Raw genomic sequence first — 26,049 nt, forward strand, 5'->3', positions numbered from 1 at the left:
ACCTATCATCTTTAAAAATGCAACCGCCTAATTTCCAGAAAGGCAGTATTACACCTGAAGACATTTCAATAGGGAGAAAGGTGGGCTTATCTCGTTTTCAGGAGAGTTATTGAAAGATTAAAGCCAGTGATGTGCGGGCAGGCTGAATAGCCACCTCAGGCTGTGAATCAAGAAAAATTGAATGTCTGTAAGGAAAAGGGGATAGAGGATGGGGCTATCCAAAGGGAAGGGCTACACAGCACTGAGCCAAAGGGTACTGGGTCCATGAAGGCTGCAAAAATACACTTAGGACAGTGAAACAAGGAAGGGCAACGCCTAGGCTGGGCTACTTTGGCTCACTGCGAAGTGAGACAAAACGGGGCCTTGGAGACAGGGTCAGGGGGTTAGTCCCAGATGAGCTGCTGCTGCCCATTGCTCCCCTGGTTGCAAGTCTCATGGGGTCCGTTAGAGGTGCCTGTGGGGGAAGAAGAGGGGGAAGGGAATGGCATGGGCATGCTCCTTGGAGGGAGAGGGCACACTGGGTCCTTTGTCCTAAGTGTATTTATCTCTCTTGCAGGTGGAAATCTTAGGGGAGATCTCGGGGGGGGGGGGGGGCGGGGGGGACGAGGTTCTCAATAGAATATTCATCAGCTCTCCAGGTGTGCTTTTTCCAGGGTCATGGTCTGCATTGATTGGTTGGTGTCAGGCAGGGGGTCATTAGTCACTACAGCTGGTCCTGAGGCAGCCACAGTGTCACTTGTCTGGTTTTTCTACTTTTCTGGGCCTGGACCTGAAATACAGCTGAGGCCTAGATATTATCTTTAGGGAGGAAAAGGTCAGGGGGTCTAAATCACCTAACCAGTGATACGATAGGGGAGGATAGATTACCCTGGGGGTGAGGCTCTTGTTTTCCCAATTTTGCCCCTTCTAGGCATCTGGGGCTTTGTGCCCTGGTGCCTTTCTGTATCTGGCCCATCATCCTTGCTCTGCTCATGTCTAACAGTTACATTATTGGTGGAAGTGGAGTACTTAGGGTGCCTCGGGGAAAAGAATTTCCTGAGGCCTCCACGGGAGGATGGGTTTTCGTGGAAAAGTTTTATTGATGATGTAAAACTAATGGAGTTCCCTACCAAGGTCCCATCCCACCATGGAAAAAGTCCAGTCTTGTCTCTAGTAGGGCCAGGATTAAGGCCACTGCCCAGAGTTTCTGTTCCATATATTTTTTTTAAATATATTTTTATTGATTTCAGAGAGGAAGGGAGAGGGAGAGAGAGAGAAACATCAATGATGAGAGAGAATCATCAATTGGCTGCCTCCTGCACACCCTCCCCTGGGAATCAAGTCCACAACCCTGGCAGGTGCCCTTGACCGGGATTGAACCCAGGACCCTTCAGTCCGCAGGCCAGCACTCTATCCACTGAGCCAAACCAGGTAGGGTGTTTCTGTTCCATATTAAAGTCCAGTCCAGTCCAGCATCTGGCCAGCTTAGCTTGTGTTCCCAGCTGCAGTCTATTGCACGTGGGGTCCACATGGCATGGACCAGGTGGCTGCTTAAGGCCACATGGCAGGCTAGCGCATGGGTGAGTGCAGGTCATGAACAAGAGAGCGCAAGGGGAATGAGCAAGCAGGAGAGAGAGGACGCTGTGTGGGGATCTTAACCTTCCAAGAGTTCACAGGCTGGCAGTGGCTCCTCTCTTCTAGCCAATCCACTGTGCCCCAGGCTAGACTGACAAGCAAGCACCTCCCCTACATTGCCCTGACTTCACTGCTCATGTGCTCATTTCCCCCTTTGTTTGATCCCTTCCCCCAGTGATCTGCAGGGAGTGGACACCTGGGGAGCATGAAGCTGTAGCTTCCTGGTGAAGCTGCCCAGATGACCATGCTTATGATGTCCGCCTTCCCTTTGCTTCCTTTTCTTTATTAATATTAATAGCCTAGCCAATTATGGCCATGGCAGTTAGACCACCTCATCCACATTGCAGGTTTGAGTCTCATGGTTGGGGGAATTTTGGCTTTAGGAAAAGGACACCACTGAGATAATAAGACGAATTTTTGAAGGAAACCAAATATAATCCTCACAATGATGTGGAATGAAATTAGGGTAGGTTCTTCCTATATCATTACCTCAGGGAATTTAGATGCTGAAGCGCTCCCCAAAAAGTTATATAGTTAATGCTGCAACAAAGAGACCTAACGGTACAATAGTGCAAAGAAGATAGGCTTTTATTTATTTCCCACTGTATAGTCATCCGTTGGTGGTTAGTCAGCAGGCTGTTCTGCTCCACCAGGTCAGCCTGGCCTGGCCCCATTTGTCTTGCTGCTTCACCGTCTCCCAAGTGTGGTCCTTGTAGGGCAGGACAAATTTTCCCTGATTCCCTCCCAGACTCTTTGGCTGGTCTAGTAACCTGCTACAGATCAACAAGAGAAAAACAAATTTAATTTTGTTTATATGGGATATGCATAAAAATATGAGATCCAAAGGTAGTCAGGCAAATTGAGGCCTATATGCCATCCCCTAAGGAATGGGATGGGGTCTGGGACTTTTGGGTGGCGTATTCTGCGCCCCTTCATCCTCATCCGCACAACAGAAGCTGGCTCACCCCAGCCTGTGGGATGGGGGAAGGAGAGTTGCGAGACACGCAGTTTTCTTTTTAAAAACATTGACCCGAAGTTGCATGAACCATTGGCTCACATCCCATAGGTCCGAACTGAGTCACAAGGCCACTCCTAGCCGCAGAGAAGGGGTCTAGTTGGGAAATATGGCTCCAGCTGGGTGGCCATGTGTCCAGCAAAAACTCAGGGGGTTCTTTCCCTGGAAGAAATAAGGAAATAATGGGTGTGGGGGGATTAGACTCTACCATGGTGGTCTTGTGGAAATTCAGAGGATGAGGGTGCGGAAGGCACACAGGGCTAAAGGAGCATTGCAGTTTTTCTTCTGTATCTTAGAGAGTGTGTGTGTGAGTGTGTGTATTCACTGGTACCAAGGAATAGAGCTCTGAGTTCTGTTTCACAATTTATGGAGGAGGTATCTTTTGATAGTTTTATCAAGTTTCCAGCGGTTAACATTTTTCATTTCCTCTAGAAAGATAGAAGAGGTCAGTGTGACCCCTTCCTGAGACAGAGGGGTCTCTCTTGCTCTCTGGGCCAGGCTCAGGCTGAATTTACCGCGAAGCTAATGGGGTGTAAAGTTCAGGACCCCTCACTTGCCTAGGTCCCCTCCGAGGTCTCCAGAGAAGCCCTAGCATTGTGCTCATGAGGTTCCTCAGGATTTATCTTAAAAAGAGCTCCCATTTTTAGGGCTCTCCAGGCAAATGCCTCTGAATAAAATGGGTGGGCATTTTAGACACCAGCAGGTCACTTATATTAGATTCACAGGTTGACCACTGGACATTCCTTTCCATTCGCTGCATGTTACCCAAGCTTGCTGCTGCTTGTATTAATTTCTGGCAGGTCTGGCTTCTCTGTGTAAGAGCCCCTTCATTTAGAACTTCCTTGTGGCTGTTAGAAAAAAGAGAATCTTCTGCTTGTTCCACTTTCAGATTAGAAAATTAATCTTTTATCGGCCTAAAGCATTATTCCTGGAGTGGAGTTTGTATGTAGGGAAGAGGAGGTGGAGAGATGGATGCGAATATGCACACACACATAATTGTGCATCTAATTTCAAGGAGGTTATGATCTTCTGAGATCCTTCTTTGCTCACCCAGATCAGGAGCCTCTCCTCCAGAAGCTGAAAATGTAGCCAACCTGACCAGTCCATAATAATACCTTCCTTGTGAGACTATGGGGCAAGAGGATGGGGATTAAATGGAAAGTGCTTAGCGTAGTGTCTGATGCCAAGTAAGCAGTTATAATTATTCATTTCTCTGTTGGGGTATGGATGATGGGACTAGTTTTTTGTTTGTTTGTTTGTTTTGTTTGTTTTGTTTTTTTAATCCTCACCCGAAGGTATTTTTCCATTGATTTTTAGAGAGAGGGAAAGACAGAAAGAAACATTGATGTGAAAGAGACACATCGATTGGTTGCCTCCTGCACAGGCCCTGATCACGGCCTGGGCAGGGATGAAGCCTGCAACCAAGGTACATGCCCTTGACCGGAATCAAACCCAGGACCCTTCAGGCTACAGGCCGATGTTTTATCCACTGAGCCAAACTGGCTAGGGCAAGTTTTCATGAGTTCCTTAGGATAGAACAATCTCAGCTTTTGGTTGCGGCTATTTTCCACAGCCTGTTGATTTGCCCCTTAATTTGAAGGCAAACATTTAAAAACCTATTTTCTTATGTAGCCAAATCTGCAGTCTTTATTTTGTGTGTGATTTCATTAATTACTTCAAAGTATGGACAGTTATCCTTCCAACAGAGCTTTGACAGATTCTGTTGCTTCTAGATTGTTTTCTGCCCATGGTTTGATTTTTACTATTTAGCCATCTAATCCATCTGGAATTTTTCTTAGTATAAACTCTGAGCTAAGGGTTTATTTTAACTTGATCTTTTTCCCCATTGCCAACAGTTGATGAAAGAACATCCAAACCTATAGAAAATGTTTATAAGACTTTATTTGAGCCAACATTTTGAGAACATGACCGGAAGCAAGGTCTCAACGGATTGAGAAAATGCTCTAGAGAATGGCAATTCTGCATTTCTTTTTCTGCAGATTACATGAAATCCATTGGTGGCAGATTAAGCGGGGGTGGAAGAAAGCAAAGGGGAAATCTCTAGGATTGGGTAAAAAGCAAAATGGAGAAACACATTTTTTATTTTTTTTTACATTGGTGGGTAGAAGATAGTTAACATTTACAGTCAATGGAGATGGTGTACAGGCAGCAAGATAAAGAGTTTCATGGTCTCCTCCTCTGGTGCCTTCAGTTGTGCCTTTCAGGTGTCTGGAAAAGAAAATTATTCTAGCCTTCACCAGTATTACTCTCAGTGGTTAGAGCACTGGCCTGCCCACAGAACTGTATGGGTTTGATTCCTGGTCATGGGCAGGTACCTCAGTTGCAGGTTTGCTCCTGCCCCTGGTTGGGGCACGTGCAGGCGGCAACCAGTCAATGTGTCTCTCTCACATCGATGTTTTTCTCTCTCTCTCACTCCCTCCCTCTCTTCAACTCTCTCTGAAAAGCAATGGAAAAAAATATCCTCAGGTGAGAATTAACAACAACAAAAAAATCATTCTAAACTTTCAAAGGTATGGTATCCTAGATGCATAAGAACAATAGACAGGGCTCGCTTAAGGTAAAGATTTGACCTTTGCTAAGGAAGCTATGGGCCTTGGACTTGACTACCTGCCATAACTGCCCAGTTAGGAATTTGGGATCAGTTCAGCCTATGTGATTGCTTTCTATCACTGAGCTTGTCAGGCCTGCCACATAGCCTCCCTGAGCTTGTCAGGTTTATTATATAACCCCCCTTTCATTCACACACCCCATTATTCTTCAACCATTTTATTAAATAATCTTTCCTTCCCAACTGCATTGTAACATTTAAAAAAATCATATGATAAATTCCTGTTTCTTATAAGGTCTTTTTCTGGGCTTTCTGTTCTGTTTTACAAAACAAGGATATGCCTATTTTTGCATAAACATGTCAATATCTTGTAGACCTAATCCCATTCTTGACTCTTTTAAATATTGACAAATCCTAAGAAAAATCCCCTAAGAATTTTGAATGAAACTTGCATTAGACCTATAAATTAATGGTGCAGTATTGCTGCCATCTTTACAATATTTAGTTTTACTAACTAGGAACAGTGTGATATCTGATGCATTTATTCAGCTAGTTGGTTTAGCTTATACTTATTGGTGAGTAAATGACTGATGTTTTAATATTTGGAGTTTTAAAACAGACACAAAGGAAACAGGTTTCCCCTCTCCCCACTTTGTACTATAACAGAGAACTAAAAGGACATATTTTCCTTCCATTTTCACTCACATGTAGTTTCAGAACCAAAAAATGGCAGTTAACCTTTTACTCTAAACAGATGAAAGCTGGAAGTCACAGAAGGCTGCGTATCATGTCATGGAATTTGCTTCCTAGTTTCCCATTTTTAAAAAAATATATATTTTATTGATTTTTTTACAGAGAGGAAGGGAGAGAGATAGAGAGCTAGAAACATCGATGAGAGAGAAACATCGACCAGCCACCTCCTGCACGCCCCCCACTGGGGATGTGCTCGCAACCAAGGTACGTGCCCTTGACCGGAATCGAACCTGGGACCTTTCAGTCCACAGGCCGATGCTCTATCCACTGAGCCAAACCGGTCTCGGCTAGTTTCCCATCTTTTTATCTCCTAGAAACACAGGCAGATTATTCATCACAAACACATGAGTTACAGTAATGAAATGCCCCCAACTCCCCAGAGTGAGGATTGAGGCGGAGTGGGTGTCTCAATTATTTTAGAAATCTTTCTGTGGTTCTATTCTTTCTCCTGGTGGACACTTCTCCTCACATCCTCCTATCAGTGAATCCCTGCTGCCCTTTCCAAGTGTCCTCCCAATCCGTCACCTTCTAACGTCTTAGTGATAGTGTTTCACACATTGACTATGGGACATGCACTTATTACTAGGATAGTGGGTAGAATATTGGCTCTCAGGATGATCTCAGAAAATCTGGGCCATGTGGTCAATGTTCCTCTAGTCTTCCAGAGACATTGTTTGGGAGATTTATTTTATTTTGGAGGCAGGGTAGAGGAGAGGGAATAAAATGGCTGCAGGATAAGGAATATTATTCTGTTTCTAATTCCTGAATTCCTTCAACCTCTTTAACTCAAGCCTTAGATTCCACCACCCCAGAAGCCAGGTAAATGAAGTAAAGTAGACCTCTCCAATTTGGAATAATATTCATTGTGAGAAACTGAAATTCATAAGCAAGTTAGAAAGGGTTCTCGTCTGAGGCTTTCCATATCTAGGAGGGCTCACTTTTCTCATTGCCTAGTGGGCTGAAAAGGAATGTAAGCTCAACAGAGAAAACAAAATGTGCTAAATCCTTAACAGTTATTTTTACCAGAGGAGATACCTGTTTGACTGGCTCTGTAACTGCAGTGTTGTTTGGCAAGAAAAACCAAACTTATATTCTACTGGAATAGGAGGTATTTCTAAATGTAAAGATTGGGGGGAACCAGGCCTGCAGAGGAGGGCAGTTGGGGGAGACCAGGCCCACAGGGAAGGGCAGTGGCGGCGGGGGGAGGCGGGGGGACCAGGCCTGCAGGGGAGGGCAGTTGGAGGGCAGTCGGGGTGGATCTTTTGTGTTTGTTTTTGGTTTGCTTGTTTTCAACTTCAGATTTGCGGTAGTTGGTGGGAAGAATGAGGAATAGTGTTAGGGTTATTTTCCTCACGTAGAATGGGCAGACCGACCTAATTCTGTTTATATCTTTTGTCCTCAACAACTGTTTCTCTAATACTCTTACACTCCAGGGTAGAGAACTATCATGAATTTTCTTATCAAGTCAGTAAACATATCATCATGATATTTGATGGGAATAGAGAGAACCTCATAAAGTGGCTCTAAAGCAACACCAGTTTAGTGTAAACATCATAAAATATATGCCTCCACCCCACCCCCACCCTGACTTCTCTGAAGGCTGACACAATATAATTCTGCTATGTGGCAGGTCTGCTCTAGGTTTCATTGTGACATAGGTTAAATGGCATACTTTCTGGGGAAATAAAACTTTACTTTTTGATACAGAACAAAATACATTCGAGGGTGTATCTGACAAGAGTAGTTCACCAGAGAAAAACCTGAACAAAGGTCTTTGAGCAGGCCCCAGGTGGGGAGCTGGGCCAAGTCTTTATTATTAATTAATTAATTTATTATTATCATTATTATTTTGGCTTTAACAACGAAATTTATTTTCTCACAGATCTGGAGGTTGGAAATCCAAAGTCAAGGTGTCGTTGGCCAAGTCTTTAGTGGATGCAATCTGGTTCCTTTTACTCTTTCTGGCACTTTGAAAGAGTACTGATTAGCTATGGATACAAATCTGGCTTTTCTCTTTTAAAAATTAGGAGGTTCTCTTTATAATTTTCAATGTAAACATGTAGTACAGTGGTTCTCAACCTTTTTAATGTTGCGACCCTTTAATACAGTTCCTCATGTTGTGGTGACCCCCAACCATAAAATTATTTTCGTTGCTACTTCATAACTGTAATTTTGCTACTGTTAATGAATCATAATGTAAATACCTGTGTTTTCCGATGGTCTTAGGCTCTACAGCAGCGTCGCCTAGCAGGGTCGCCTAAGACTGTAGTACAAAGTCCCTGATTTGGGTGTGTTTAGGTAGTGGAGTGAAGAATCTATAGGGGATAACATCAGATCTTGCAAAGTTAAGACTGTAATGTTAACACGGTGGAATATGGTCAGATGCTGTTATTGACAATGTTGTCTTGCACAGATATCAGCATGCTTTTGCCTACTTAACTGAGGTAGGTAAGGAAAGCAGGCTTCCTATTGACAATGCCTGTTTTCCACTGAGGGAGAGAGGGAGGTATCCTAGTTGTGATTTTGCAGCTGGTACCCCATAAGCAGGAAGCAGGACTGTAGTAGCAACAACCATTTTCAAGGAATATCTAACCAATGGAATCACTAGCTCCAGGGTATTCTGCTTTCCTGCAGTTTGATTTAGTGCAGAGAGTACTGAAAGGCAGGAGGCAAGGTTCTAGATTCAGCGGTGGTGTTAAATAGCTGTGTGACTCCTGGCAGGTGGTCGCCCTTTCTGGTTCAGCCAGCAAACAGAATGAGAAAACATGCCCTGCTACATGAGAGAATGATTATAGGGGTCAAATGAAACTTTATTGATATAAGGTCCTACTTTTAAAATATATATTTTTATTGATTTCAGAGATGAAAGGAGAGGGAAAGAGTGAAACATCAATAATAAGAGAGAATCAATGATTGGTTGCCTCTAGCACACCTCCTTCTGGGAACTGAGCTGCAACCAGGGCATGTGCCCTGATTGGGAATCGAACCGTGACCTCTTGGTTCATAGGTTGACGGTCAACCACTGAGCAACACTCGCTGGGCCATAGAAGGTCCTATTATCATTACGTCTTAGAGACCTTCCTTTAAATATTCAGGAGGAAAAAAGCTAAGGATTGAGGGCGTTTAGCTTGGTGAGTGGGAGAATACATTCAGTGATCAGGTTGACGGAGGAACCGCAGGCAGGGAGTGCCCCACCACGTCTTGGAAACTTCATGCAATGAAGAGGTGGCTTTTGAAAAAGCAGATTGGGGGAGTGGGAGATGGTCCATTGAGGTTCCGTCGAGGCACGTCATCCCAGTTGCCATTGGTCATTTCAGTTTCGTACCCGCCAGTGCTTTTCAATTATTCTCGTACCTTCAGAGCTGCCCAGTGACTTTGGTTACCTCATCAATCCGACGTTTAATCTCAGTCGAAGTAAATGTGTTGTTTGCTCATCAAATTCTTAAGTTGTTAGAAAATACAGATAAGTTGACTGGTTTGTCTGTCGGCCTGACCTTTCTGGTATCTCAGTGGCTCTTTTATCTCTGTGACTCCTTAGTGTCATCCTGACCCTGTCCTCCCTCCTTGCCTCCTTCACTCCCTCCACATCATCTCACAGATGCCTTCTCATTTCACAGGCTGGCTGGCGGGAACGCCATTTTCTTAGCAGGAGGCTTTTCCTTCCATTTTAAAGTGTTCCCCTTGTGCTTGGCTTGCTTACAGCACTGACACTTAGTGAACAAATGGAGTGAAAGCAAGATAAGGACACTCATTCCAGTTTTGCTTCCTTTGCCCTCTGGGGAGAAGCTGTCCCCTTCTCGAGGCGGTTTGGGAGCAGGGAAAGTAGCAGTTGCAGAGCCCCAGGTTGCTGCCAGAATGAGTTTCTAAATGAAATGTTACTTGCTCAAAGCCCGAGGACTTCACTCTGTCCTTCCAGGCTCCGTGGGCCCCTCAGGCGCACAGGTAGATGGCTTTTGTTTGTCATGCACCATGTTGGCGTCCACAAAGTTTTAAACAACTTAAATTAGTGAGAACTTTAAGGATTGGAGGCTTTTTATGAAACCCAGGATTTTGGTTTCTCTTGGAAAATTGTTCAGTGGCAACACTGGGCACCAGGAACTGGGTAGGGCTGCCCCTTAAACAAGGCAGTGTTTTCCAGGTAGCACAGCTACCACCCAGGCCTTGTCACTCCCTTATATTATAAAGGTAGGTACTTGTGTTTGCTCCCCCCACTCCAGGATCAAGTTCAGACTCCTTAACAGGTGTACAGGATCCTTCCCAACTAGGCCCCGTCCCGCCTCTGCCCCTCACCTCCTTCCACGTTCCCACAGGCATTCTCACAGTAGTTATGCTGCTAAATGGATAGCTATGTGCCTGTTTGAACTGTCTTACTCATATATATATATATTTTTTTTTTTACCTCAAAGACCCATTTCTCAGATCCTTCCGGAGCATCCATTAGCTGCAAAGTCTGTGCCTGGCCTGGCTACCATTGTCGTGTGTTTCAAGGGAGTTACCTTTTAAATTTTCATGGTGTGTTGATCCAGAGCTTCTGTGAAGGGCAGGAAGCAGAGGAAGGAAGAGAACAGATGGGGTCCTCTCTGTGCTTATGGTCATGTATTCGCAGACATTTCGTTCCACGAAGTTGAGGACGTAGCAGCAAAATGATTGTTTACTTTGGTTAGAATGCCTATTGTCAAACATTGCCCACTTTCCCAGAATTACAAGAAAATTCACATATCAGTCTCCTTATTTGTACTTCTAGACCAGTGGTTCTCAACCTTTCTAATGCCGCGACCCTTTAATACAGTTCCTCATGTTGTGGTGACCCCCAACCATAAAATTATTTTTGTTGCTACTTCATAACTGTAATTTTGCTACTGTTATGAATCGTAATGTAAATATCTGTGTTTTTTACATGTAAATATCTGTGTTTTTTACCTTGCTAGTGAGCCTAAGACCATCGGAAAACACAGATATTTACATTACGATTCATAACAGTAGCAAAATTACAGTTATGAAGTAGCAAGGAAAATAATTTTATGGTTGGGGGTCACCACAACATGGGGAACTGTATTAAAGGGTCGTGGCATTAGAAAGGTTGAGAACCACTGTTCTAGACAATAAAATCAATTTGAACTATGGAGCAGTTGCTTTATTGCTGTCCACATTGAGTGCAGGAGCTTCCAGAGGAGTGATTTTTCAGACACTGAGCATTTGCTTCTCCGGTTTCAAGAAACTGCTGTATAGGCCAGGCTTTATCTTATTGGGGCCATCACTTGTCCCAGGTTCTGTTCTGTGCTGGTTCAAAACCTTGATTTCTTCAGGAGGAGTCAGGTTTTAGGAATTTGTCACCCTAGCCAAACTCGTATGTCTATTAGTAAACTAGAATATTCCTTTTCTACACATTTATTAAACACTTACGGAATGTGTGGCCATCCTAATTTCTGGGGAAACAAAAATGAATCATAAATCCAATGTGGTTGGTCCCTGCCATTTAAAGCTTATGGTGCAGAAGTGGGACAGAGAAGTAAAATATATATAGTATGCTAAGTGTAGGGTGACCTTACATCCTTGGGATGCCCTGGTCTATGTCTGTTGTCCTGGTATAACTATTTATAGTGCCTCCTTTCAAAACGACCTAAGGGCCACAGTAAGTCTTTCTGGATGTTTGGGGAATAGAGATGGTAAAAAGGATGGAGAAATCAGCATGCTTTCCCAGAACCGGTGCAGAAGTTCAGGCAGTCAAGGTCAGAGAGCTGAAGGTGGAGGAAGCGGGGAGGACTGTGCAAAACTGCAGGCAAAAGGGATATTGTTCCGGAGGAAGCAATTAGTTGGTTCAAACTAGTCATTTTCCCCAAAATTTATCCTGTGAAATTCCCCAGGACACTTGGTAAAAATACGGACTTTCAGATCCTGCCAGCATCTTGAATTTGTGCTTTTAAAGAAGTGCCCCAGATGATTCTTGGACATAGCCAAGGATCAGAACCTATTCTCTACCAGTTATGGCTAGGAATACAAAAGGCTGGGAATGTAGAGTAGCAGAAGCAGCAAGACTAGAGTACAAGTCACAGGTCAGCCAGGCAGTGACCCGGGTAAGAAAAACCCATGGTAGAACCAGTTGGGAGACATTGCTGAGTAAAGAAAAAATTTGAGAACTATTCAGAAGGAAGAATGAACAGGACCTACGCGGTGCCAGTTACTCATTTACATGGGATACTGTTATTTCCAGGCAGCAAAACACTTGTGTTAAATACAGGAACCTGGGGAACCTTATAATCGAAAGGTTTATGTGGTGTACCATAAACCTAAAAATACAGTTGGATAGTGTTGTGGTATATTCATGTGAACCTAAAAAAAAAAAAAAGACTCCTGCTTACTTCACATCTTCACAGTCTCCAGAACACTCATGACAGTTGTGTTTATCTCTGGGAAGACGCTGGATAAATTCTATACCCATCCTGACACCCCCAACCCTTTCATCTAGACTTCGGGCAAACCCCTGCCCTTCTGTTATGGTGAGGCAACCTGCCATGCCCCCCCCCCCCCGCCATCTTGCATTATTTTTGCTTCAACAGTCAGTCATGATTCATCAACAAAGATTTGTTCCTAAGTTCTGGAGCTGCTGTCTCTGTGGGAACCTGCAACCACCTCACAGATGCACCATAACCCTGGGAAATTATAACAGTACAATAGCCTGGTGTTTGAGGGAGCACCGGTGAGGAGCCAACCCTAAATGGTAAATGAAGAAGCCCTCGTAGAGTTCTGCCTTCCAACATTAAGAGGGTTTTTATTTTGAAGGCTGCCTTCGCCCGGGCCCACTGGCATACTCTGGAGCAGCAAGCGAAGTCAGAAAGCAAAGACTTGGAAGTTATGAAAGGAACGCCTCCAAAGGAGGATGGGAAACCGATCAGGCTGTAATTTCACAGGGTAATCCAGCACCCTTCACCCAAGACCTGGCCACAAAGCGTCCACGAGTGCGGTTTGGGGAGGGACAAAGCATCTAAGTTTCCAGTCCTTGGCTACGCTTCCAGCATTGCTGACGGATTATCCAAATCCTGGGGGGTGACAGGGTCGAAGGTGAACAGGCTGAAATCTTCCACGCTGTCAGTATCAGGGAGGCAAAACGCCAGCCTACAGCGGTCCTCAAAGTTTTTTGGATAAGGGGCTTAACTTCGGTGCCATCCATCATCAGCAACGCCCGTAAGTCACCGGGGCGAGATGAAAATATAAAAATAAAAAGGGAAGGAGGGGAAGGTCCGGCGTGCGAGGACCCAGAAAAATGGATCTTCCCAGTTCCTGACGCTGACGGAGCCCTTTGGGTGCCGGGGTCCTCCGCCCGCAGCCCCCAGTCTCAGACGCGAAGCCCCCGGCCCGCAGTGCGGACGCGACCAGCGCGGCGCCGCGGCGGGGGGGTCCGGCGGGCGCGCTGCAGACATCAAAGCGCTGCCGCCGCGGCCGCCACCCCCCCCCGCGCGCGCAAGTAGTACGGTCCGAGGGGGCGGCTCCTGGGGCGCGGCTCCCGCGGCAGCTGATGCGCACCGCGCCGGCGGGGAAGCGGGACCTGGGATCCCGAGCCCCCGAGGACCCGAGCTGCCGGGCGTCGCGGGCCGGGGCCCTGAGGAGGCCCCAGGACAAGCATCTTCCCGGAGGGAGTCGCCGGGCGCAGGGGGGGCGCCGCGGCCGCCCCATTTGGGAAGGAGGACTAGGAGGAAGCGGCGCTGCCTGCCGGTCAAGAGGAAGCGCTTCCACCCCCCGGCCCCGACGGCGCTCGTTTAACCACATCCGCGCCTCCGCTGGCAACGCTTAACGGCGCCTGTCACCGTTTCCCTCCATTTTGAAAGGGGGAAAAAAGGCTCTCCCGTTCCCCTACTCTTAGGAGCTGGAGCCGGACGATCCGCGCTCATGGCGTTCAGCCCTTGGCAGATCCTGTCCCCCGTGCAGTGGGCGAAATGGACGTGGTCCGCGGTGCGCGGCGGGGGCGCCGGAGACGACGAGGCCGGAGGGCCCGAGGGCGACCCCGAGGAGGAGGACTCGCAAGCCGAGACCAAATCCTTGAGTTTCAGGCAAGTACACGCATCCTTGCCGAGATGCAGACGTGCTGCCATCCATCCACCCATCCATTCATCCACCCATCCATGATCCGTGGCTCACTCTGTGTGCGTGTGTGTGGTCGCCCACCCGCGTAACCATGTTCCTGGCAATGCTACGTCCCTGCCTGTAACCAGGTCCCCGCTGTGCACTCGGAAGTTCAAGATGTTCTGTCCTCCCGTGTATTTTTCTTTCTCCCTTTTCAAATAGGAGCTTTCTGAGCCTAACCCAGAATCTGCAGTCTCTCCGCACCCCGGTCTGCCTCCGTCACCTTCTCTAAGCTTCCATCTCCCGGCCCCCGGCCCTACGCGCGCGCGTGCACACACACACACACACACACACACACACACACACTCTCACCGTGTCATTGATCACACCCGGTGACCCCACTGTGTCCCCAAAAATGCGGTCTTGGTAAAGAATGTCGCGTGATGACAGGCCCCTGGCAGCTGGTGAGACATGGTGGTCTCTGCCGCGCTGTCACTCGTGTGATTGCAGAAGGCAGGTGACAGCATCCTCCGCCTCGGGCCCGAGTGAGTTAAAACAGGTAGAGGAGAGGCCTGCCGGAGAGAAAGGCATCGTGGCGAGAATTGGCTTCATTTTTTCAGGGGGAGGGGGCAATCTTAATTTTTAAGGCTCTGGGATGGGAAAGGGCTCTTGTGAGAAAAGGAGTCTGTTGAAAAGAGCTTTTATTCCTGGGTGTCAGAGGGAAGGAGGAGGACATCAAAATAAATGGTGCTGGATTGAAAAGCTCCGAAGGATGGTGGCGAATTCAGGGAGACAGGATGCAAAACCCGCAGCATCGCCCGTGGCCAGTCGGTGCGGAGGACCCAGTGGGTTGGAAGGTTAGGCAAAAATCCTGGACGTTAGCCGTTTGCTAGATTATAAAGGCTGTCGGAAATACCGTTGAAAGTGGTAATTCCTCATTTTTCCCCCTTGGCAGCTCGGATTCTGAAGGTAATTTTGAGACACCTGAAGTTGAAACACCCGTCAAGACACCTCTCAAGGATGGCTGTGACTCATCACTCGGATTAGCAGGACCTGTGGCCAAAACCCAAGGTAAGGAAAGACTTCCATTGTCTGCCTCTTCTGTTTTAAAGTTTTGAAAATGTAAATGAGGGAGGGAAAAGTATTGATTTAGGGCCATTAAAAAAAAAAAAGGTTTAGATTGTCTCCTCATTGTGTAAGAGCTGTTTTAAAGCTCCCGGTTTATTTGAAATGTTTGTTTTTTTAGGGTCCTGGTAGTCTTGAGAGGCTTTCTTCCCCAAGTAGTTTGTACATTTGTAGTATGAGATTGTCATCATCAAAACCTCCCTGGTGGGCCCTTCCCCTTGGCCCCTAAAAAAACCAAAAATGTGTGTAGGAATGCAGTGGTGGACGCAGGTTTAGATTTGACTTCACACATTTCCCAGGCTGAGTAGCTTTCTACAGGGTGTGGCTGGAGACAAAAATTATAGGTGAGAGTTGACATTTTGTAGATAAGGAGGAATCGTAAGAGGCTGTTTCAAAATTGCTCTTCCTCACACAGGAATGGTGGTGAGCCTGCCCTCCATCTACAAAAGCTTCTGCTGTTCCACTTCATTAGTAGAAATCTTTTTTTGCCACACAGCCAGTTTGGAGTAAAATTTCACCTGTCTTGATAGAATTCATTTGTCTGTTCAGTAGCGTGCACTGTGATTCAGCAGTGAAAAAGTTCTGCTCTCACCCTCTAACACCACAGAGGGCCATGGCCCTTTTAAAGGCTAAGTGAAATATACACGTCAGCTTGTCTTAAGTATTATGGAGAAAAAAGTGACGTGGGGAAAGAGGCATAGGGTAGGAGATGCTGAAGGGTAATTAGATGGAGGTTTAATGATTAAGGAGACTTAGCAGAGCCTTGAAGAAAGATGGAGGGAACAGCCTTGCAGATTCCTGGGGAGAGAACCCTTCCAGCAGAGGGAATGGCATCTGCAAAGGTCTGAGACAGGGCCAGCCTTGACAGAGTGGGGCCGTGGTGGGAGGGTGGCGGTGTGGCCTCATGTTGGGGACCAGTGGAGGGGAGACAGTGTGGCTGGGGTGGAGTGACCAGGCAGAGAGCAGTAGTTGCTGAAGTCAGCCAGGTAAGGGGCGGTGTGGATCATATTGTAATGATGCTGCAGTTTTCTTTCTGAGTGAGATAGGAAGCCATGGGAGGATGTGTTAGCTGCCTAGGGCTGCCTTGAGAAGGGCCACAAACTGGGTGGCTCAAACAACAGGAATGCATTCTCTCACAGTTCTGGAGGCTACAAGTCCGAAATCAAGGTGTCAGCAGTGCCACGCTCCCTCCAAAGGTCCTAGGGAAGAATTCTTCCTTGTCTCTTCTAGCTTCTGGTGGTTGCCGGCAGTTCTTAGTGTTCCTTGGCTTATTACAGTCTCTGCCTCCTTCATTACATGGCCTTCTTCTCTCTACTTATCTGTGTCTTCACATGGCATACTTACAAGGATACCAGTCGTTGGGTTTAGGGACCATCCTAATCCAGTATGACCTCATCTTAACTTGGTTACATCTGCAAAGGTACCGTTAGCAAACACTGGGAGTTAGGGCTTCAGCACATCTTTTTGAGGGAATTCAGGTCAACTCACAACAGAGGGCTTTGAGCACAGAGGGACTGTGCTTGACTTCCTTTTAAAAAGGTTAGCTGGCCCGGCCAGCATGGCTCAGTGGTTGAGCATCAACCTATGAACCAGGAGGTCACAGTTCGGTTCCCGGTGGGGGAACATGCCCAGGTTGCGGGCCCGATCCCCAGTGTAGGGCGTGCAGATGGCAACTGATCAATGATTCTCTCTCATCATTGATGTTTCTATCTCTTTCCCCCTCCCTCTCTAAAATGAATTAAAACATTTTTTTTTTAAAAAAGGTTAGCTGGCTGCTGTCTGGAGAAGGGACTCTAGGATGGATATCCTTTTTACCATCTTTCTCTATTCCAGTGTCTGCCACTGTCACCCTACAGTGGCAGATAGAGCCAGCTTTCAGTTAGCCAGTTACCTAATTTTTTATCTGATTATGACTTTTTGCCTCTCAACCATTATTGTATTTTATTGCTTGGTAACTTCCTCACAGGTTGCCTAGGGAAGTCAAGTTCTCTGTGGTAGACATCATGGCGGAGCTGGATAATCAGTGAAATAACAGCTTTTTGTGATTTGCTTTTGCTTTAAATTGTGAGCTTCATTATGTGCTTCCCCTTCTGAGAACTGAAAATACCCTCCACTCACCCCAGCTGCTTTTTAAAAATATATATTTTTTATTGATTTCAGAGAGGAAGGGCGAGAGAAAGAGAGAGAGAGAGAGAGAGAGAGAGAGAGAGAGAGAGAGAGAGAGAAACATCAATGATGAGAGGGAATCAATGATTTGCTGCCTCCTGCACGCCCCCTACTGGGGATCAAGCCTGCAACCCAGGCATGTGCCCTTAACTGGAATCCAACCCAGGACCCTTCAGTCCGAAGGCTGCCGCTCTCTCCACTGAGCCAAACGGGCTAGGGCACCCCCAGCTGCTTTTACCGTGGTTTTAGACAGAGCCTGCATGGGAACAGGCAAGACTGCATGGGAGAACCTGTGTGCGTGCTTTGCTTTGTATTTGTAGCACTCTCAGTGCCTGAGGATGCCACTTGTTCTCAGAACCTCCCTTTTCTTCTCTCAAGATTGGCAGATCAGAAGGGAGATTTGAAAGCTTGAAAGAACTATTTTGTAGCTTTCCCATCACATTTAAATAAAGCTCACAAGACTTGTTAAGTTGGTTTTTGAAAGCCTCTTTGAATTGCCCTCAGCTTGGTGGGCCCCTTCCTCACCATTCTATTAGCTGGGAGTCTGATTCATCCTGACAAATTCTTTGCTAATTGAATAGTGGCCTGTATGGCCCAGGCCCGGCACCCAGAGCCATAGAGACCCAATTGTTTGGTCCTTTCTGTGCTACTGACTCATTATGACAAGTTTTTGTGACTTACACTCTCTAAAAAGTTTTCCTTCATGGACCAGGAAAGCTCTGTGGAGTAGTTCATGATTGGTGATGGCGGTGAGGGTTTGGGAGGCGGGTAGAGTCTGGGAAACAACCACTGCATATTATGAAATCTCTCAATTTAAGGTCTTTACACAATAAGATGATTGCTCTTTGGCTTGGTAGTACCCTGCCTTCTAGGGCTCCTACCCAACATCTAGAGCTCGGCCAGAGCCCTGTTGACGCCTTTGTCACACACACAGTAAACGTAACAGTACAACCAAAGCACAGGTCTGACCAGGGAAGATACCAGCGGGCAAAATTCCTGCAGAGTCATTTCAAACTGAAGTCAATTTCTGGGCCTGAATGATTCTTTCTCCCCAAATAGTTGATTATTTGGCTCCTGACAAAGTTAGTTTTTAATATTTCTGTGGTTCTAGGACATAGTGGGACACCAGGCGTGGATTATATAAGCCTGTATTTTTTGGAGGGATGGTTTATGAGTTAGGAGCTGGCACTAACATGTAAGAGATCCTGGCTTCCTGGTATATAATGGTCTTCAGACGTGTGGGCTCTATCCCATACCATACCCGTGGTGCCCACCCCAACCTCCATTTAATTCTTTGAACTCAGGGAAACATCTATATCTATTTTGAAGTTAATATTACCTTTATGAGAAGGTTTTTAGAGACTTACAGTATCGGAACTCTATAGTAACTCTTTTTAAGACAGAGTTGTATGTCATTCTAGAAATTAACAGTGGATGAGGCTGTGTTGGTTTTTTTTTAAGCCACAAATAGAAACCGGTTTCAGACGAACTTTCTAGGTTTGGCTAAAACTATAGCCAAAGAGGTTTCTTGAAAATACCAGAGTGGTGGCTATAATGTTTGCGCTAATAGTTCTGTGTTTTCTGTTTGTTTGCTTTCCCCCATGAAGGGTGTTTAAGCTGCTGCTCTTCCTGCACTTTCTCTGCTGGGAGATGTGTCCGTGAGGAAAGGAAAGGACTTTTCAAAGATACAATCTGACTTCCTCCATTTTTTTGGGGGGAGAGGGAGGCGATGCTTATGGCCTGGTTTTGTCCAGTGTTTTTTTAGACTATCACAGCTGTATTGGTTGTGCTCTGCTACTGAGACCTCCCCCACTATACATCCACCTTTTGTTGTTGTTGTTAATCCTCACTCGAAGATATTTTTCCATTGATTTTTACAGAAAGTGGAAGGGAGGAGGAGAGACAGAGAGAGAGAAACATCAATGCGAGAGAGACACATCGATTGGCTGCCTCCCATACTGTGCCACGACTAGGGCCAGGGATTGAGCCTGCAACCAAGGTATGCGCCCTTGACTGGAACCAGACCCAGAACCCTTCAGTCTGTGGGCTGGCACTCTATCCACTGAGCCAAACCAGCCAGGGCCACACCCACCGTTATTTACAGATAGTTACTCTGCTTTGAGAAAGAGAATCTTAATCCAATCCATGCCGACGCTGTGCTACGGCCTTGAAACAAGTAGTTAAGTCTTCCCTGTTGGATGTGGTACGTAGAGGCCTAGACTTTTCACAGATGTACAGTGGCCTCCGGAATAGAAGAAAAGAGGACAGGATCAATCCTCAGATATTTACTGCTGGAGGCCTTGTAGGGAATGGGGAGTTGTTTGTTGACACAATTTTGGTAGTCTGGATCTGGAATCATCAAACTGTAGATCAAAGACCAAATCTGGCCTGCCACCTGCTATTGCCTATTATTTTCTACTCAAGAGCTAAGAAGTGTTTTTACATTAAATATTTTGAAAAAAATATTTTGGGATGTGTGTAAATTATATAAAATTCAAATTTTAGGGCCTATAAATAAAGTTTTGTTGGAATGCAGCCACATTTAGTCATTTAGATGTCTGTGGCTGCTTTCATACTACAGTAGCAAGGTTGAGTACTTGGAACAGAGATCCAATGGCCAGAAAAACCTAACAAAAGTTTTCCAACTTGGATCCACACTTTTAGCAATTTTGGTAAAAAATAATAAAGTTTAATTAATTTGGCAAGATGACTTAAAAAAAAAAGCAGCAAGGCTCTACCTGATTGATTAACAAATGAACTGTGTGTGCTGGGTGCCATTAGTATAGGCCCCCAGGTAAGACTTTAGGGATAGACTGCTGTGGGCTGGCTATTTGTCTCTTTTGCAAAATGGAAATGATGTGATTGGTCTGTTAATGTACTTGATTCTTTATTGACTAAAAGCTATGAGGAGTTATGACAAAAGGAAGTTAGGGAAGAAGGAGAGAATTGTGTAATCATTTACTGTAAGTACTAACATAGACTTTTAACTTTTGCCCGTTAAGTGTTTTTAATGTAACTTTGGTGTTTGAGATTTGTAATTCGACCGTTGATATGGTATATTGTTGGTATATATTGTATAGTTGTTACGGTGTATTTATTGGAATGTGTTAGACTACAGATGTAAGATGTAGAAGATCTTGTTAAAATCTAAGCCTTAGATTTTTCTATTCTAAGGCTTTGTGTTAGATGTATAACCCATTAAGTATACATTGAAGTGTTCCAGTTGAATCTACAAGTATGGTTCTCCTAGGGATTTAGTATAACATCCTCTCCCTGCCCTTACCACAGGGATTGCTTTATTAGAATATTCTGGAACTATAATGGGACTAATAATGACTTTTAACATTACCTGGTTCAACAGTTCAACCCACATGGCTCCTTCTACAACATCCCAGGCTAATCCTTTTATTTTGTTACTAGTGCCCCAGTGCACAGATTCATGCACATTAAAAGGATATTAATTAGAAGGTGGCCAGCGGGGCGGGACTGGGCTAGGCGGGCCAGACACACCCTGGAGCCAACCTTCCATCGTCCCTCCCCTCAGGCACCTGGGGCAGCGCCATAGCTTGAAGGGCGTCTGCAGAGTGAGCAGGGTCCCTCTGGCAGGTGGGGTACCTCGGCCAGGCCTGCGGGGATTGGGCCGAAATCAGCTCTCCAATATGCCCCGAGGGGTCCTGGATTGCGAGAGGGTGGTTCTTGGGTGACGTACCCCAGAATCAGGCTCCCTCCTTTCTGGTCCCGGGGTGCGTCACCCGAGAACTGCCGCTGCCAGGTCACCACAGCTCAGCAGCTCCTGCATTGAGCGTTTGCCCCCTGGTGGTCAGTGTGCATCATAGCTACTGGTCAGAGCATCTGCCCCCGGTGGTCATTGCACATCATAGCTACCGGGCGGACGGTAGGATGGTTGCTTAGCCTTTTAAAAATAGATATTTTGTATTTGATTGATTTACAGCTTAAATCTTATGTTTTACTAGAGGCCTGGTGCACGAAAATTCATGCACTAGCGTAGGGGGTCCCCCTCAGCCCGGCTTGTGCCCTCTCACAGTCTGGGAGCCCTTGGGAGCCTTTGGAGGATGTCCAACTGACAGCTTAGGCCCACTCTAAGCCACAGTCGAACATCCTTAGTACCGCTGCAGAGGCAGGAGAGGTTCCTGTCACTGCCCCTGCGCTCGCCAGCCATCAGCCCGGCTTGTGGCTGAGCGGCGCTCCCCTGTGGGAGTGCACTGACCACCAAGGGGCAGCTCTGGCCCCGCCTCCCGATCAAGCCTCCACCACCCCCTCTGCCTGCTGGCACCTGCCTTGGCTGGCCTGGCTCCCCCCCCCCCCCCCCCCCTGTTCGCCAGCCCCGCACCCTGCCGACCGGAGTTCCCCGTTCAGTTGATTTGCATATTAGGCTTTTATTATATAGGATTGTTTTATATTATTGTAAGATCCTCAGCAGCATGACACAATTCCATTCCCCTCTCCCCCGCCCATAAAATGTTTTTAGCTTTCAACTTAGAGATTCCCACTAGTTAGTAAATGGGATCAGAGCCGTATTTCTTTGTTGTTCTATTTATCCCAGTGTAAAAGAGCCATGTGGGGAGAACCTCTTCTTCGGTATGGTGCTGTACCTGAAGAGAATGTCTTGGGGGAAAATGTAGTGTTTTCAGCAAAGACCTCAGAGAATGCAGAATCACAGTGTTTGAATAAAAGAACTCAGGGGCCAGAGCAAAGTTAAAAGTAAAGATTTTAGTAATTGTCAAAGCAGTAATTTTCAGATGAATAGTAAATCCATATAATAGAAATATTATAATGATTAAACTCATTTCAGACTTGCATGCCACAGTTTTGGGCTTACCTTAGCATCAAATAAAGCAATATAGCTTACTTTAATAGTTTCTGATGGTGGAGGCATTTTCTGTATGCGTCTAGTGGTGGTGGTGGTAGGGCAACCCTTCTAAAATTGTGCTGCTACCATTTAATACTCTGTGCCATGCCAGCACAGCCAAGGGTGAACCGGAGGAGGGGCCGTGAAGGATTAAAGAAGACAGACAAAGAGAATACAGCTGGGGCTCGGTGGATCTCCCGTGCCTGGATGAGGACACAGAAAAGATCCAGCCTGCAAGCCGAGGCTTTATTTTATAGTCAGATCAAACCAAGGGAAGTGGTCAACATGATTACAATGTTCTTGTGAGTTTCACCTTGTTTTGGCAGCACTTGCTGCACCTCCCACAGCCCATTAGCTACCTAAGAAGGAACTGGGAAGGGCTATAAGGTTAAGCTTAATTATGCTAAGAGGGCTCTGCCCTCCAAACTGGGACTTGTTTGTGACCCTGCCACAGGTCAATCCGAGGCTTGACCCTATAGCCTCTCCCTACAATGCTCCATCTAAAAAATGGATGTGGTCTAAAGCCATTTAAACATTTCAGTTAAGGAGTAGTGAATAGTGTCTCAAGTGACCAGTAAAACTGTTCATAGGAAACCCTAGAGGTAAGCATTTGTCACAGCCTCCTAAACTCAAGTTAGTGATCATGGTTTGTCCACCCCAAACATCCATCACCAAGGGGATTTGATAACTGATGGTTGCTAAAGTGTCCAATAATTGTTCAAGGTGGGCCTAGAAAGGGATTGCTGCTTATAAGTTCAAGATCTCACCTTCACTTTTGCATGTACGTGAACCTAATTTTGAGTTCACACAAACTCAGTTGGATCCCCAGGAGTTAGATTGATGATGGCTAAACCCAAGGGAATAGTAACCAGTTGGAGCAGTTCATTAATTCAGAAATGTAATTTGACAGTTCTCTTTGGCAGATACAGATACTCTCCAGGTATCCTCTTACCTATGTCTTTGCTGGAAATATAACAACCAATGATTGATCTCCAGCTTTCCCACTGTAAGATTCCCACCTAGCAGACCACTAACTTTCTGTTTCAGCTATATTTATGGGATGTATTAGAAGCAAGTAGGTTTTTTTTATAGTGTCTAATTTTATTTTTATAACAATGACGCTATAAAATAGAACACGTGATTTCCATTCCAGAGATTAGGAAATTGAGGCCAGAGCCTTTACTGCTGGTGGTAGAGTGGGGTCTTAAATTCAGCTCTTAAGATCATAGATCCAGAGCTCTTGGAACATATTATTTAGCTTCTCTCTCCAGGGAATGTGTGAAATCTCTCTCTTTACTGACTAAAGAGAAGACTTATCACAGGAAATAAAGAGTCTTAAAATGTTGCCAGGACAGTGTGATGGGGGAAAGCATTTTCTTAAGTGTCCTTTTAAGTGATAGTAATTTTTTTTTAAATCAGCAGGAGGTACATCTTCCACATGTGTTAACTTGGCATATATAATAAAAAGTATAAAATGTATTTTAGGAATTTTGGACATGAGACATTAAGAAGTTCACAGCACAATTTAGGTAGAGAGTCAGAAGCAAATTTAAAAAAGTATCACTGGGTAAGCAGCACTGTTGGATTGAAAACGTTTTGCTTCCTTAATGCTTAGCTTCAGCTCATCAGTGAGAGATAAAGAGGAAATGGACACACTGAGTACTAGGTTTTGCTTCCCTCTCCTCCTGTGAGTCATATGTGGGGAGGAGAGACAGATGCATGAAGATTTGCACAGCCTCCTGGGACTCTGCACCTTTGTGGAGTGGGAAGAGATGTTTCTAAGAGGTCTGGATTAGTTCTCTGTTGCTGCATTAACAGGTTTCTCCAAAACTTGTTAGCAGCTTAAAACAGTAAACATTTATTATCTTGCATAGCTTTCATAGGGCTGGGATTTGGGAGCAGCTTACTTAGCTGGGTGGTCTGACATAGAGTTGCTTGTGAGAACACAGTCATGATGTTGGCTTGGACTGTAGTCATTTGAAGGCTTGGCTGGGACTGTAGTCATTTGAAGGCTTGCCTGGGGCTCAAGGATCCTCTCCTCAGGTAGCTCTCTCGTGCTCGGCAAGTTAGTGCTGGCTGTTGGTGCAAGGCCTCACTTCTTCACCATATGGATGGATCTCTCCCTGGGTTGCTTAAGCGTTCTTCCAGTCTGGCTACTAACTGCCCGCAGAATGAGTGACCCAAGAGCAAGATGGAAGTTGTAATGTCTTTTATGACACAGCCTCAGATGTCACACTATTATTTACACAATATCCTTTTGGTTACTACGTCCGTCCAAGGGTGTGAATGCCAAGAGATGAGGCTCATTGGGGGTCATCTTGGAGGCTGGCTACCACAAGGCCCTTTTCTATTATTTTTTTTTAAATACATTTTATTGATTTTTTTACAGAGAGGAAAGGAGAGGGATAGAGAGTTAGAAACATCAATGAGAGAGAAACATCGATCAGCTGCCTCCTGCACAACCCCCACAGGGGATGTGCCCGCAACCAAGGTACATGCCCTTGACCGGAATCGAACCCGGGACCTTTCAGTCCGCAGGCCAACGCTCTATCCACTGAGCCAAACCGGTTTCGGCAGGCCCTTTTCTATTAAAAAAAATTTTTTTTTATACCAAAGGGTGTAATTTTTTGTATAATAACTTTTTTTTTATTACTGACCTCGTTTGGGGCCTCTTTATTGCCCCCCCCCCACCCCCACCCCGCTTCCTGCTGCCCCTTTTCTTAGAGTGAAGGAGCAGGAGGCAGGAAAGTGACAGCCTTCAGCCAGGGTCCCTGTCCGGTTGTAGAAGGTGTCTCAAGTGCCCCATGTACTGGCTGCTGTTGCTGTCTGGAGGCTCCTCTCTCGCTGCCTCTTTCTTTATCCTGCATCAGCTTCCCAGCTCTGTGTAGGCGGTAGCTACTTTGTGAGAGAGGCAGTTGGTATTTGAATTCTCCAGTAATTATTTCTGAGGAGATGCACATTATGGTTGTTTGGCAGCAACAGAGTGAAGTTACACAATTTCACATCTCTGCAAAGGAGTCCCATCTGGTAGCACGTGCCCTTTTCCCCTTGCTCTTCCTGCTGTAGAAGTCCTGTGAGGGGGGAGGGGGCGGCCCTCTCTGAGTCTGTCTGTGGTCTGGGGTTTCTACTCTGTTTGAAATGTAACCTCAAACAAATCCAGACTGTTGCAAAACTCAGGGGCATCTCCTGAGTGGGAAGGAAAGACATTGTTACATCGCTCCTCTGGAGAAGGCTTTGGCTTCCTGATAGGCAGACACTTCCTGAATAATAGGCCCTGCCCTCTTACCTTATTGTAATCTTGGCCTTCAGAGGATAGGGCTTGGTTCTCTTTTTAAATAAAATAGCATAAGGTGCTGGTTGGGAAATTTGAAGTACTTGCTTCATTTTTAGTAAAAGGGTTTTCAGCTTACCAAGTGGCTTTCCAGATGATTCTTTACCAGAGTCTTGTATTTTAGAGCCAGCCTCTCTCCAGTGTTAGAAGATTATCTCTTGTCTTGAGAAAACAGCTTGGCACCTGGCTCCCTATCTCTTACAGAAAGCAGTTACCCCCCCCCCCCTCCCCAATCTTTAGTTCCTGGGCAATGTTTTTATTTGATTCTGTTTTGGAGGGTGGGGAGGAGGAGGTTTGGACAGTTAGCTCATTATCTGGGTTGGGTCAGGGGTGTGTTTGTGTTGATTTTGTCTTTCTGCTTTAAGTGGTAACATCTTAAAGTTCTGGCATACCTAAGAGGATGTTCTGCCTTTTTCTGCCTTGACTCACCCACTTGGCACCCTGACTTGAGGCCCCAGTGATTGTCAGGTGAATGTGAGCTCTGCAGTCCCCACCCTTAGGTTCTACCCAGCCTTCCTGGAAAAGGCCTTCTTGTCCCATTGGCTTTC

The 26,049-nt window shown here is 45.9% G+C and overlaps 1 protein-coding gene across 6 annotated transcripts in view; it reads left to right on the forward strand.

The window, feature by feature from the left end:
• TACC1 (transforming acidic coiled-coil containing protein 1) overlaps positions 1–26,049 on the forward strand; it is a 100,431-nt gene that overhangs the window by 35,286 nt on the left and 39,096 nt on the right. For 2 of the 6 annotated variants that reach the window (XM_079778570.1, XM_079778572.1), the window contains exons 1-2: positions 12,926–13,996; positions 14,965–15,080. In XM_079778570.1, coding sequence (XP_079634696.1) covers positions 13,836–13,996; positions 14,965–15,080 — 277 coding nt within the window. In that variant the 5' untranslated portion in view covers positions 12,926–13,835. Of the gene's footprint in view, positions 1–12,925; positions 13,997–14,964; positions 15,081–26,049 lie in introns of those variants that run through there. The other 4 variants (XM_079778574.1, XM_079778575.1, XM_079778571.1 and 1 more) reach the window with 3 other exon arrangements.

Source organism: Cnephaeus nilssonii (assembly GCF_951640355.1).
Source record: "Cnephaeus nilssonii genome assembly, chromosome: 8".
NCBI classification, from domain to species: domain Eukaryota; kingdom Metazoa; phylum Chordata; class Mammalia; order Chiroptera; family Vespertilionidae; genus Cnephaeus; species Cnephaeus nilssonii.